Source organism: Engystomops pustulosus, chromosome 3 (assembly GCF_040894005.1).
Source record: "Engystomops pustulosus chromosome 3, aEngPut4.maternal, whole genome shotgun sequence".
NCBI classification, from domain to species: domain Eukaryota; kingdom Metazoa; phylum Chordata; class Amphibia; order Anura; family Leptodactylidae; genus Engystomops; species Engystomops pustulosus.
Genome location: NC_092413.1, coordinates 63,108,890 through 63,124,404, shown reverse-complemented (window position 1 = coordinate 63,124,404; position 15,515 = coordinate 63,108,890). Strand labels below are relative to the sequence as shown.

The following is a 15,515-nucleotide window of genomic DNA, read 5'->3' as shown; positions in this document are numbered from 1 at the left end:
AGATGGTGAGGGAGTATGTAGCTGACCATACCATTGTCCTAAATGATCACACAGCTCCCTACAACTACTGGGTTTCAAAGCTGGACATGTGGCACGAACTGGCGCTGTACGCCTTGGAGGTTCTTGCCTGCCCTGCCGCTAGTGTGTTGTCCGAGCGGGTTTTCAGTGCAGCTGGTGGCATCATCACCGATAAGCGACTGACAGCGCTGACAGGCTGACGCTTATTAAGATGAGTAAAGCCTGGATTTCTCATAATTTCCAATCTCCACCAGGTGAAGGAAGCTCAACCTGAATAATTTATGCACTCCTCCTCCTCCTCATTTTCCTCCTTCTCCCCCTCTTTGTACACTAAAGCAGAGGAAACTGGCTATTTTTTGACAGGGCCCACTGGCTCTAGCTATAGTACTTTATGCATTTAATTTTTCTGGAGGGCCACCTACCTGCTCCTCTGGTTTGAAAACTTTTTTGGACTGTCACATACAGGCACTATCCAAATTAAATTGTCTCCATAGCAGCCTCCACACGTTGTCTCCATTGCTACCTCCAAAAGTCGTCCATATAGCTGCCTCCATACATCGTCCCCTTATCAAACGAGGTGTGTCAGGCAGAAATTTGGGTTGTTTTCATGGATTCCACATCAAAGTTGTTAACTTTGTCGCCACCCTGCTGTGTTATACACAAAATATACTGGCAAACTTTTCCATTTATGGATATTATTTCAGCGCTTCTTGCGCATCTGTTTACATTCCCCTCACCCGCCATATCCCAAACTTATAAGAACGCTACTACACTTAACTTGGTGCAGGCTGGGACTGAGTCTGACCCTGGGGCTGGTCATATACTGCCGACGCAGAGGATTGCGGGGCCTACCTCGGTCCAGGTCTCAAAGGCCTACTATACCTCCTCCTCCTCCCACCCCTCCTCCACCTCCTCCTCCTCCAAATTACCATCCGTGGGCATGGCGCCATCAGTCGGTAGCTCTAGGCACAACAGCAGTGCCGTCGCTAAGCGACAGCAGGCGGTGCTCAAACTGCTGAGCCTAGGCGATAAAAGGCACACCGCCCAAGAGCTATTACAGGGCATTCCACATCAAACTTGTTAACTTTGTCGCCACCCTGCTGTGTAATCCACAAAATATACTGGCAAACTTTTATCATTTACCGATATTATTTCCGCGCTTCTTGCGCATCTGTTTACTTTCCCCTCACCCGCCATATCCCAAACTTATAAGAACGCTACTACACTTGATCTTATACAAAAGGTTCTTAGAAGTGCTGTTTGGGGAGTAGCCTAGAGACAGGGGCTTGGATTGGCGAAAGCTCGCCTGGCAGCGGAGCGCCAGCTCCATGCCAAGATCCAACTAACATAGTTTTAACTGCAGCACCTTTAATCTACTACTAGTTCACTGCCTCCATACATGGTCCCCTTATCAAACGAGCTGTGTCAGGCAGAATTTTGGGTTGTTTTCATGGCTTCCACATCAAACTTGTTAACTTTGTCGCCACCCTGCTGTGTAATCCACAAAATATACTGGCAAACTTTTATCATGTACCGATATTATTTGAGCGCTTCTTGCTCACCTCCTTTGGTTCCTCTCTGCCACCCATTGGTTTGAAGCCTGAGTCCATTTAGGGTATGTCGCCATGCCACTCTCTAGCCTGCCGCTGCTGCCGCTGCCTCTGCATGCCGTCCCCTATAGTGTCAGGGTCAATTATTGGATGTTTTAGATGCTATCTAGCTTCATTCTGTCACTCTGTCATGGCCATGCTGTTGCCCATAATTTTGGCATAATGGTGCATTTAAGCAGCCTCAGAGGCATCCATGCATGCTGCCCCTGCTGTTTCCTGTCCATTTCCGTGGTGTTTCCATCCTTTTCTGAGGTTCCCAGGTGTTTGGCCAAGCTTCCCTGTGCAGAGCCTTGGTCCCCTTGAAAAATGCTTGAGTCTCCCATTGACTTCAATGGGGCTCGTTATTCTAGACGAGCACTCGAGCATCGGGAAAAGTTTGTCTCGAATAACGAGTACCCGAGCATTTTAGTGCTCGCTCATCTCTAGTTAAAATCCCCCCCTACTATTAAATGACCTTCGGCAAAATCTGATAACCGCTCTAGTATCACTCTGCAGCAAGGGACCAGGTTGTTATTAGGTAGGTACCAGGTGGCCAAAGTGAGCATCTGTCCCCATATTTTAACCTTCACAAAAACATACCAACCTTCGTTGTCTTCGCATGATTCTAATACTTCATGCGGTAGCGATTTATGAAAGGCAATAGATGGAACCAGTGCGTGTAGTATCGGTCACATATGCTTGGCACGCTGGTAGACCTGAAGTGCGTCTCCTGCAAAAAGAGAATATTAACCCTCTGCTTGTGCATATCATACAAAATCTGAGATTGTTTCTGTGGGACATTCATTCCCCTCGCGTTAAGGGACCCTATCTTGAGAATGTCCATATTGAGGTTTAGAAACCACCGGCCAGGGGGAAACACAGAAAGTAAGGCAACAAGGGGGTAGACAACGGTAGACAACGGACTAGGACCGACCCAGTAAGGTTTTATGCACTCTAAGGCCCGTCTTTCTGACAAACAGGAGTTAACGAGGACAAGTTGGGTAACAAACAGCAAACCACACTAAAGAAGGATGACAAATAAGCTACACACAAATCACAAAACATATATATATATATTGGGGAAACAACAGTAACAATACCGTGAGCAGCCTGCTGACCACGGACTCCCCGGTGGGTAGTAGACTAGCTGTGGACCAGATCCCTACCCACCCCACCACACCCGTTAATTACACGTCATGGAAAGAAGAATTCTTAAGGTATCCAGGGAAAAGAAAAGAAGGAATCAGGGGGAAGAGGAGGAAGGAAAGAATAGGGAAAAGGAAGGAAAAAGAGGGGAGAGAAGAGAAGAGCGAGGAAGGGGGTGAGAAAAGAGAGAGAATATGCCCCAGAATATGAACAGGGCGCTGCGTCTACCAGTGCAAGATCAGTGCAAAAGTAATGTAAGCCTCCGCAATTAAACAGCATCTATATCACAGGCCCCTAGGGGCATAATATAGTAGGCTCATTAAACTCAGGTAAATGAGCCAGCAAAAAAAGAACCAGCAAAATTAGCACGCATTATATGGCTTAGCCTATTCCAGAGGGGGAGGCCGAGGATCCAGGCCCCGATCGGCAGGAGCTCTCCCACGCCCCACACCCCCTCGGGCGTGACGTCTGGGTGCCCTCTCAGGGAGGGGAAGAGCTCCCCTCTGTGCTGCTGTAGGAAGGCCTGGCCAATCCGTTATGACCGGGACAGGGATTTCCAGCGCCTCGGCCACGGCTGGAATCTCACTAGGATGGCGAATAACAAATCTCCGATCTGCTCTCCTTATCTGCAGGCGAAATGGGAATCCCCACGAATAGACAATATTCCTTTGTTGTAACTCGTTCAGCAAAGGTTTAAGAGCTTTTCTCTTAAGTAGGGTCAAACGTGATAGGTCAGGAAGAAGATGCAGTTGAGTCCCTCCATGCACGATGTTGCCTGCCAATCGAGCTTTAGACATAATGGCGTCCTTTAGCTGATAACGATGGACCTTGCAGATCACATCCCTGGGTTGCTCCTGAGGTTGGGGCCTGTAGCGAACAATGAGCCCTGTCCAATTCCAGAGGCGAATCAGCCGGGACTTCTAGTATGCAGTTAAAGATTTGGCGTAGAGTCTCGTGAAGCTGAGGGTTTTCCACTGTCTCCGGGAGGCCGCGAACCCTGATGTTGTTACGGCGCCCCCTATTCTCTGCATCATCCATCTGATCCGACAGATATTGCAATTGGTAAGTATGGGCAGATAAGGTGGCATCATGGGAGTCCAGGCGTTCATTAACAACCTGATGGGCCATTTCTGTCCCTGATATTCGACCATCCAGCTGCCGGACCTCTTCTCGCACGCCATTAAGTTCAATAGTATACGATTGCTCCAATCTGGCCATATAGCTCTCCATATCATCTCTAGTAGGTATAGTACGGAGATAAGAGCTCAGAGCGCGTAGCTCAGCAAGAGCGCCCAGTTCTTGTGAAAGCAACATATGCTGAGAAGCATGGGTGCCCCCCGGAGAGAAAGCTGCATGGGGTAGCTGTCGCCCATTGTGAACATTAAGGCTAGAGTCCATTTCTGGGGGCTGGGAGGGACTCGGAGTCATAGGATACAGAGCTGGAGAATTATGCATTGGTGTAGCTGGCCAGTTATCTCCTTTCTCAGGCCACAGCAAGGGGGATTGGGGAGCTGACGTTAGCTTCTGCCCCTGATCACCGCTTTGAGATTCCAGTATTTACTCCCCAGGCCAGGTCCCCGGTTCCCCGTGCCCCCGCTGCTGGGCCTCCACTTCGTCAGCCCAGGATGGACCCGGTTTTGGGGAGCTAAGAGAGGGATCTCTGTACTGTGGGCCTAGGGAGGCAGGAGGCTTCTGATCCCCTCTGTGCCCGGCTGCAGGATCTGCTAAGGCAGAGGGGAGAGGTGACAGTACCTGTTGGGAGGCAGACACAACCTCCTCATTACAAGTGGGACCGGCTTCGGGCTGGAGGATGGAAGCTTCTGATCCCCGCTGTGCTCCTCCAGGAGCAGCGTGTACCTCCGCTACTACCTGCTGCAGAGCAGGTCGTGGTAGCACATGTTCCGGCACCTCATGTCCGTCCGCCCCCGCTGGAGATCTCCTGTGTGGCCGCCATCTTCCCCACGTGGCTTACCGAGGTAGGTGCCACATGTTCGCCCGGTCCGGCGTGCGATTCCGGGCCTCCCCTCCTGCCCGCAGGGCAGTTTGTGGATTGTTGTGGCTCCGATGCCAGCCCGTCCGGCAGCAGGGGGTCCCGCGCAGTTCTCCTCGGCGGGTGACGGGCCAGCCGCCATCTTGGTAGCCCGGGTCCCGGCTGCAGTAGTGGCCAAGTCCGCGAGGTATCTCCCGATTCCACGGGCGGACGCTTTGCCTGCTGGTTTGGAGGGTGCTCTCCGTTTCGCGCCCATCAGGAGTGAAAGAGGTTCGCTGGATACCGGGATACAACGGGAGAATGTGGGGTGAGTGCAGGAGCGCCTTCAATGTGCGTCCATCACCCTCCACAGCCAGGCCACGCCCCTTTAATTATAATTATGTCCCGATTATAGAATTTAAAGAGGGTGCGCTTTCTTTTTTTCATGACTATAACTGCAAATGTAAAATTTACACATGGTGTGAATAAACACTAAATCTCTTAAGGAACAGTTTTTTTTCTATGTATGTCCTTTACATTTGAAGATTGAAGATTACACTTTGACAATTTAGACATAAGCAAATGATATTATTCCATTATTCCATTGAATACATCCTCCATGATTTGTAAAGTTCTACAGAATATGATGGCGCTTTATAGATAAAGATGATGATGATTATTCGTTTTTTTGTCTCCGTGCATATACTTACCACTGTGGTGGATGTTACTGTGCACAAACAAACATATATTTACATATATGTACATAATTTATTAAATGTTTGTTTTGATGCACTTTTATCATGTATGTAGTGACAGCTTGCAGCAGACTGAAAATCAAAATATAACATACAGTATATTCCATGGTTTAGACACTGATGTGTGTCCAGCTAATTTCTGTACCACATTATGCAATACAGCACCTTACTGTTTGTCTTGCTAAAATTGCTTGCTTCAGCGTATCAGCTAGCTTTCCTTGGGCTGCCCTGAGCACGGGATACATAATCTAGGTTACTGACATCACAGGTTCCAGTGAACGGATTGGTTGTTCTTTAGGGAGATGGAAATGCACATCAGGAAGACAGCATGATGGCTGAAGATAGAGCAGGAAACACTACTGCAAAACAGCTGGCTGTGAATTACACAGGGCATGGATCGCTTTAATATCCTGTAACTGAGAAGCTGAATGTATTGTATCCAACAGGCGTTGTGGGATTAAGGGATTTTTATCAACAAGTTCATCTAAATTGCTACTGGAATACTACAGTAGGTCATAAGGAGCTATAATGTCTTGGTGTAAGGAGGTTGGCACTCGTAAGGTTACCTCAATTAACCTTGTAACTGGATTCTTTCAATATCTCAGGGGTAAGTACAATGCATATGATGTATAACTTTTTATATTTTAATTTGTTTTGTGTGTGTTATAGAAGTAATTCTATGAATTTAATTAGAAAAATTAAACACCGACTTACATTGATTTTCATTTTTTCACTGCATAATGATAGAGTACACACATTATACTGTAGAAAGACATGTAACACAGTTATAGCTATCCAAAAGAAAACCCCTCTGGCTTTGTGAATATGATTTTTAATGCAGTTTTGGTTGGTTTTCTAGAATAGGTTGCACGGTATTTATATGATATTACACTTGGATAACGTAACCTAATGTACTATAGGCTGTTGTGATGCCTGTAGTAGATGCTTATAAAACAGATTTTCTCAAATGTGCAGCATGTTGTGTTACTACAAATACAACAGCTGATGGAAGGGAATGCTACAGACCCTATTATAGTCTGTCTGGTCTGTGAAACAACCTTGATGTCCATTATATGACAGATCCATCATTACTGTTCCATGTAGAACACAAAAGTACGGTAACAGATATAACTTTGTTGAAGTTAAGCCAGAAGATCCAGAATACATACCGTAATATAGGATACAGGTACCTGTGTAACAGGGCACATGTATTGTCCCTACTGAGAACTGCACTTTAAAATAAACCTTGCCTCTCTTAGCTGTAGGCTTGCATTTTGTTTACTACCGTTTGAGAACATGGGAGAAAACTACAGTCTATTTTATAAGGAGTTGTCCATTTTTTTTTGACACTGCAGGCAATGAACACTGCTTCTGGAGAGATTGTGTGCTGAGGCCTGCAGAAAAATCAATAGTCACTTCTGGGGATGGCAGGATGAGATAAATCATTGAGCACAAGGTTATTGGAGCACTTCCGCTTTCTTTCTGTTTGTCTTTCTGTGGATATTTAGATCACTATGGTCCTCGTATCATGTTTTTTCAAGTATTTCAATAGATTAGACTAGATTAAGTTTGTTATTTTAAATTCTAAATAATATATTACATTTGATATGGTGACAGTATCTAGAAGGACGCTCAATATGGTACGTGTACATCAACAGCAATGCACTATGGCTAGAAATAATTGAGAACATTACTTTATATAGATTTTCTAACCAGAATTTTTGTTTGTTTCAAACTGTTGGTGTTGTTGAAGAGATAATGATGGTCCAGGTCAGATCTTGGGTTATCTACATTTATAAGATAAATAAGAGGTCATCATTAGAATCCTTTGGACAGGTCTAAGACTATCGTGCGTTCTCTAAAATGTAAAAAGCCACATAAAGCCAAAAAAATTCTATGTTTTCCACAGGTGCCCAGAGTAGACCGGAGTGACTTTGCAGCTTTTTATGTGACTTTTTGAAAAGTCTAAATTCATAAATCAGTACTTGCATGTCCTTGCACTAGCCAACAGGTTGATAATTTCATTGGTTAGGACTTCTATGTTATGGGAGTTACTATTGCCATGTGCAACACCACATGGCAATTTTTACGCCAAAAAAGCCAGCAGCACGATGGCCCCCACACAATGTTGGATCATCAATAGTGTGGTATAAGTGTATATGTTCACATAGGCCATGGCCCTCCACATCACTCTAGTCAAAGAATTTGTTTGTACAGTGAGAAGCCACTTTCATTACACATGTACAACTTTGGCCATGAATAAGACCATGAAACAAACTTTCATGTTTCAAATTATTAGTCTGTTAACTCTTCTATTTGAGTGGTATGTTAATAACTGAATGATGCTGAGAATTTAGTACAAAGAATTTCTTTGTAATATTGGACGCTCAAAGGGTTCTATTTAAAAAAAAAAATAATAATTCCGGGATTTAAGGGTCCACTCACTTTTACACTTACGCATTTGGTGCTGTTAGAGATTTTTATCTAGGGCTTAACCGCCCTTACTTCAGTTGTACAGGTGACTTTCAAATTAACTCTTTCATGACTGCCCCAGGGCTTGAACACAAAACCAAGACACACGTCAGTCTCTTAGTATATGTAAAGATCTTCTCCCCGTTTATTTCACATACAAGCACATATATAAAAAGACAGAAAAATCAGCATTGGTGGGCGTGACAAGTAGATAAGGTGCTTGGATGCTATAGGCTTAGTTTAAATGTACTACAACCGCCCTCTAATACATTCTACAAAAAGTTAATTAATTGTGCTCGGTTCTCAGGGACCTTGTTCACAGATAAATGGTATTGTTTATATTATCAAGCTACAAAAAGTACTGAGAATGACCCCAGAAGCTTCTTACTAACCAAAACAAGAGATAAGCAGTGCTAGAGAACAAGATATATAGATGATATAGATATAAGATTACTAAAGATGAAGGACAGACTGGATTCTCATTAAATGTCAAAGGGAATTAGTTGGCAGGGAAGCAAACAGGTTACATAAAATGAAGTTTGAATCATGGCATTAACTGGACTGTGACCCCCGGCGTGACCCCCGGCGTGATCCCTGGCTAATATTTAAAATGGCAGACAGTAGTCAAGATGGCGTCCGAAACCAGTGCGATCTCCTTAACAGTTCCTTTTAATCCGAACCTTCCCATGTAGTCTTCAACTGATAATATAAATACCTGCGTAGTCGAAGACTGTCCTGTCTGACTTTTCCCTAATTTTTTGTTGGTTTGATCTATGACAGAAAAATGCACACAATTTTTCGTTTGCATCCATTTCAGTGAAACCATGACCACTTTTTTATTTAGCCACACCCCTTCTCATACATGAAAAATGTTAATGTTACAATAATAATAATTTTATACATACATACATACATACATTTTTCAAGTCTGACCTGTGTCACTATAAGTGGTTATAGCTTTGGAACGCTATTTTTTAAGATTCCACATATTTTACTAGAATGTTATGAGGCTCAGAATTTAGGTATCATTTTTCACATTTTTTGTAAAATCACCAAAACCTGTATTTAGATGGACCTGCTCAACTTCTAATTCACACTGATAGGCCTAAATAATAGTGAGACTCGTAAATTACCCCATTGTGGAAACTACACACCTCAACGTATGAAAAACCACTTTTAAGAAGTTTGTTAACGCTTTACGTGTTTTATAGGGGTTAAAACAAAATGGAGGTGCAGTCTGCAAATTGTAATATTTTTTCACAATACACCCATTTTGGGTGGAAAATTAAACATTTACAATGAATTAAATGAATAAAGGCTCCACAAAGTTTGTTACCCAATGTCTCCCGAGTACACGGATACTCTACATGTGCTGGTAACCTGCTGTATGGGCGCACGGCCGGGCATAGAAGGGAAGGAGGCGCCATCCAGATCAGATTTGCTATGTCCCATTGTACAGGCTATAATTTTTTTCTTTTTTTAATGTGGACCTATAGGGGCTTATTTCTTTTGCCACATGAGATGCACTTTTCTGGTACGTAATTTGGGGGAATCTATAGGCTAATTGGTGAGATTTTATTAACTCTTTGTTGGTGGAGGAAATGAAAATCATCACTTTTCAGGAAGATTTTTATGGGTTTTTTTTTTTTGGCTGTTTACCATACCATAAAAATAGTATATTATTTTTATTCTATGGGTTGCCACGATTACAAAAAGACCTCATTTATATAGATTTTTTATTTTTTTCCCATTTTTAGTGCATAAAAAGTAATTTGGCAAAAATGTTGTTACTTTTAGCATCACCGTCTTTCATATGCGTAACTTTTTTATTTTTCGCCTCACAAATCTGTTTAAGGGCTTATTTTTAGCGAGAAGGATTGTTCTTTTTAGTGGTCTTATTTTAGAGTGCATAACATTTTTTAAATCCCTTTTTAGAGCATTTTTATAGGGTATTAATTGAAAATGATCTTTTTTCTGGAGCTTTTTTTTGTTTAGTTTTTTTACGGGGTTCACTTTGCGGATCTAATAACGATTCTGTTTTATTATGCAGATTGTTACGGACGCAGGGATAAAAAATATGTGGGGGTTTTGTGTATTTTATTCAATTGTACTGAATAAAAACCAATTTGGAGAAAATCTTGTTCATTTTAGCATCACCATCTTTTCATATGCATAACTTTTTTATTTTTCGGCTGACAAATCTGGTTAGGGGCTTATTTTTTGCGAGAAGAGTTGTTCTTTTTAGTGGGCTTATTTTGGAGTGCATAACATTTTTTAAATTACTTTTTAGAGCATTTTTTTATAGGGTATTAATTAAAAATTATCTTTTTTCGGAACGTTTTTGCGTTTTTTTTTCTACGGCGTGTACCGTGCGGGTCCAGTAACGATTTTGTTTTATTATACAGATTGTTACGGAAAAGGCAATGCCAAATATGCAGGGTTTTTTGTGTTTTTGTGTTTAAGTGTTTTGATGGGAAAGTGACATTTTAGGGGCTTATATTTTTATGTATTTATTTTTTATTTATTATAATGTGTAGTGTGAACTGTTTTTGCATGTTTTTACTTATACATACTTGAACTTGAACCAGTGATGCTCTGATCACTGGTTTAAGTTCAATACACTGCTCTACAATACTATTTTATTGTAGAGCAGTGTAAACTGTCTGAGCAAGCTTGCGCATGCTCAGACAGTTTACAGTCAGACCCGGAAGGGGTCTGACTGCCATGGAGACCGGGCAGCTCCGGGGCACATGCCAGTCCTCGGAGCTGCCCAGAAGTGGATCGGATCCCCCGGTAAGCGGCACGGGGGATCCGATCGACAGCGCAAACACCCTTACACGCCGCGGTCATGTTTGACCGCGGCGTGTAAGGGGTTAATACCCGCGATCGGAGCTGGCTCCGATCGCGGGTGTTAGCGCAGGATGTCAGCTGTACTAGACAGCTGACAGCCGCTGCTTCTGGTACCGGCTCCGTTCGTGAGCCGCTGCCAGAAGCAGGACATTATAGAACGTCCCCGTGCGCTAAGCATCTAGCCCCGGGGACGTACTATAACGTCCTGGTGCGCCTAGGGGTTAATGAAAAACTCCAACTAAGGGTTCCTTCAGATGGCCGTCTGGGGGGACATACAAGCAGGCGCAAATTTGCGGCCGCATGTACGTCCCCATAAACGGCAATGGCCGCCCGGTGGTGGTACGGTACGTTTGGCGCCGTACACTGGGAAAAGAGAGAGCATGCTCTTTCTTTTCCCGGTTGTGCGGCCATGCACCGCTGTTTCTTATGGAGGGGGTCACCTTCTCCTCTTCAGCACACGGGGTAAATGCACCCTAATTCTTTCATGCTGCATTTTTCTGTGTTTAAACCATGCTGGGGGCAGTAAAGAAAGTTCATCTAATACCTTGATATTTACTTCAGTAGTAGCATTCAACTTTCTTTTGTTTATGTTCTTATTATTACTCATTTAACCCCTAAGCGCACAAGGACGTTATAGTACGTCCTTACGTGAAGATACATCCCGCACGGGGACATTCTCTAACGTCCCACTTCTGGCACCAGCTCAACTGAGACGGCACCAGAAGCAGCAGGTGTCAGTTGTTTATTACAGCTGACACAGCTCTCTTGCACAGCCGACTCCCATCGCCAGTGTTAACCCCTTACACGCCGCGGTCAAGTGTAAGTGCAGTGTATAAGTAAAAAAAAATAAATAAAATTATAAGCACCAAAAATGTCCCTTTCCCATACAAACACTTAATAAAGTATTAAAAACACAAATACACAAATAAACCCCACATATTTGGTATTGCCACGTCCGTAACAATCTGTATGATAAAACAGAATGATTACAGGAACTGCACGGGAAAATAAAGTTATGCATATGAAAAGACAGTGATGCTAAAATTAACAATATTTTCAATTTTTTTTTTTATTACTTTTTATTCAGTAAAATTGGAAAAAAAACAATATAATTGAGGTATTTTTGTAATCGAGGTGACCCCATAAAATAAAAATATACTATTTTTATGGTATGGTAAACGGCCAATAATAATGCAAATCTGCTCTGGAAGGTGCTCCTTCCATTTTATGCCCGGCCGTGCACCCGTACAGTTTACCACCACATATGGGGTATCAATCTACTCGGGAGAAATTGGGTATCAAACTTTGTGGAGGCTTTTTTTAATCTAATCCATTGCAAATGGATAATAATAATTTTCCACCCAAAATTAATGTATTGTCAAAAAATACAATTACAAATTACAATTTGTAGACCGCACCTCCATTTTGTTTTAACCTCTATAAAATACGTAAAGGGTTAACAAACTTCTTTAAAAGTGCTTTTTCATATGCTGCAGTGTGTAGCTTCCATAATGGGGTATGGCAAGTCTAATTATTATTTAGGCTTCTCACAGCCAATCAAAAATTGCACAGGTCACTCTAAATAGAGGTTTTGGTGATTTTCCAAAAAAATTTAAAAATGGCACCTAAATTCTGAGCCTCAAAACACTCTAGTAAAATATGTGGAATTTAAAAAAACATCCAATACAAAGCAGACATTTGGGAAATGTAGTTATGAATTAAATAGGGTGCTATGACTTTCTGCTTCAAAAGTAGAGAATTTGAGAATTTAGAAATTCGAAAATAAAGAATTTTTCCACATTTTTGCCAAATTTCCATTTTTAAACTAATTTGATGTACAATGTGTCACGAGAAAACAATCTCAAAATACCCTAGATATCTTACGGCGTTCCAAAGCTATAAGCACTTATAGTGACACAGGCCAGATCTGAAAAATGGGGCCACGTCCTAGAGGCCAAAATAAGTTGAGGCCTGAAGGGGTTAATTTCCAAAGATCGTGTGCCACGGAGATTGTTGTGAAGCATATTTTTGTTTTTTATGGTATTTTTCATATATGCATGTTAGTTTGGTAAAAATAAATAATTAAAGTTAACATTTTGAAAAATTGACCTACAGTTAAGTGAGAACTAGCATTTTGTGTCTGTAGTTTGTGCTATGTATATTTAGCAGGTGTGACTGTGTGTATGTTTGTCTGAAGTTAAGGATTAGAGATGAGCGAGCACTAAAATGCTCGGGTGCTCGTTACTCGAGCCGAACATTTCCCGATGCTCGAGTGCTTGTTTCGAGTAACGAGCCCCGTTGTAATCATTGGGAGACCCGAGCATTTTTCAGTAAAATTACAAATTGAACGACCACTGTTCAGTGCAGATATTTTCACTGAAAGAACACAGTGAAAGAACACTGCAGAGCAGATTGCAGATGTTCGCGAACATCTGCGATCTGTTCCGGAGACACGCGTGCAGAACGGTGTTCTCCGCAATAGTATTTGAAGAACAATATGTGTAGAGAACAACTTGCAGATGTTGCCAAACATCTGCACTGTGTTCTTTCACTGTGCTCTTCAATTAAATGATTAAATTAAATGTTTTAATTGTATTTTTTTTTACTGTTCTTCACTTTTTTTTTTTTTTAATTAAATGCTCGTTATCGAGCAGGGCAAATACTCGTCCGAGCAACGAGCCGGTCCGAGTATGCTAATACTCGACAGAGCATCAAGCTCGGACGAGTATACTCGCTCATCCCTATTAAGGATGCTGTAGTAAAAAACACATGAGAAATATATATGAAAATGATTTGAACACCAGCATGGATCAATTATTTAGACTTGCAAAAGTCATTTATATTTCATAAAGACAATATTCCAGTGCAGTCAGAGATTTTGTACAAATAAGGTTTTAAAAGCTGTATACTCACATTCATTCCTGCATGAGAGATATGTTGTTTGCACCCTAGTTTGAAATTTCAAATGTGTCTGTAAAATTCTCTCTTATACTAAAGAGATTTGTCCACCTGCACACAAACATCCTTTATCTGTGGAAATGGATTGTGTCCTATTACAGCTGTTACAGTGGCCGTGTAGCTGTTCGGCTGGTAGGCTGGGATTCCTTGCATCCTATTTCCTTATGATGCAAGGAATTCCCATCCCCTGCAATGTGCTTGGCCCATCAGATTTGAACATCACACTGTGTATTTGTGTTCAGCTGGCCTCAGTAGTCCACATTTGGGCCAGTAAATCACACACGGTGCACATTTGTAGGATCAAACTCTCTCATGCACAACCTGCTTAAATAGTCCTGAGAATGGAAACATTTTCTATACAATGAAATCCACAATAAACCACAGTAAAATGTAAATTAGAGACAGATCACATGAGCTTATGATAAATCGGCTACCCTCCTGACTCTGACCGGTCTGATATGCATGCTTTGGCTCCAAAAAGTCACAATAACTTAATTACACCTGTCAGTAATTGACTTGTCCGAGTTGGTGTTATATGGGTTGTATCATAGATAGACCATCAAGGGGGACCTGGAGAACTCGTCAAATAAAAACTTAAACTTCAAGATTCTCAATTATAAATTGTATATTCTTTTACAGATGAGCAAGAAGCAGTTCAGAAGAGAACTTTTACCAAATGGATCAATTCTCACTTGGCCAAGGTAGGTTGTTGAGTAGTTACATTTGTTTTTTTTGTTGTTGTTTTTTTTATAATAGACTTGAGTAGTTTATCATATTAGTCGTTTCAATTTTTTCATTTTTTTTTATCAAGATACAATGTTTTGTTTAATGTTGCAGTGTATTTCAAGTTACAGTGCATAATAACAATGCATTTGAAATAATGTATTACGGTACATTCCAGTCCCCGGGTTACATACATGATAGCTTCTTGAGGTTTGTTCTTAAGGTGAATTTGTATGCAAGTCGGAAGTGTATATTATGAACATACAATATATCAGTGTACTATTATAATTGTTGCTCCAGAAAAAAGAAGATTCTGTCTCAGTGACAATTGGATTTTCAAAATGTGTTGCTGTGATGGGACCAAGGATTATCAATAAAGCTTCATTACAGACACCTTACAGCTGATCATTGCAGTCTGGGACTAAAGTAAAGCATCCAGAGAGCTTCACCAGAGGTCACAGTGGGCAGAGAGGTCCGTCTGTAAGTCGGGTGTCCATAAGTAGAGGACCACCTATTTAAGGTTTTCAGATAGGACAATGTTAATGCTATCTGGTTATTAGTTCCTTATTATATGTACAATGACAAACAGAATTTACAATTCTATTAAAAATGGACTTGAACTTGTTTTATATAGCTTCAGGGCACAACCATCACTATATTAACTTGTTTTGTTTCGGTTGCATTAACATAACATTGACACTACATTTACATGATATTTATAATATAGCTTAAACATCCTCCCAATGTTAACACAAACAGTCTCCCTATTTGGCTAGTTGACATATATGCAACTGAAATTTAGTGAATCTAGTGGAGCTCTGCATAGTTATATAAACAGAAACCCATAAGCTATGCTATGGATAGACTAAAATTTTAAATGTGGAGAAAACCCTTTAAAAGGTAGCATAGTGGAGATTTCTTATGTGTCGCACATTATACCAGTTCAGAGTACAACTACACAGTGCCAGATTTATCATTGTGTCTGATGTTGATGATAAATCTGAAGTAGTTTAATCCCTTAACGAAATTGCCCTT

The 15,515-nt window shown here is 41.6% G+C and overlaps 1 protein-coding gene across 12 annotated transcripts in view; it reads left to right on the top strand.

The window, feature by feature from the left end:
* The window catches only part of SYNE1 (spectrin repeat containing nuclear envelope protein 1), a 476,843-nt gene that overhangs the window by 64,978 nt on the left and 396,350 nt on the right, over window positions 1-15,515 (top strand). For 9 of the 12 annotated variants that reach the window (XM_072140965.1, XM_072140952.1, XM_072140957.1 and 6 more), the window contains exons 1-2: window positions 5,798-6,084; window positions 14,397-14,458. In XM_072140965.1, coding sequence (XP_071997066.1) covers window positions 6,006-6,084; window positions 14,397-14,458 — 141 coding nt within the window. In that variant the 5' untranslated portion in view covers window positions 5,798-6,005. Of the gene's footprint in view, window positions 1-5,796; window positions 6,085-14,396; window positions 14,459-15,515 lie in introns of those variants that run through there. The other 3 variants (XM_072140948.1, XM_072140950.1, XM_072140958.1) reach the window with 2 other exon arrangements.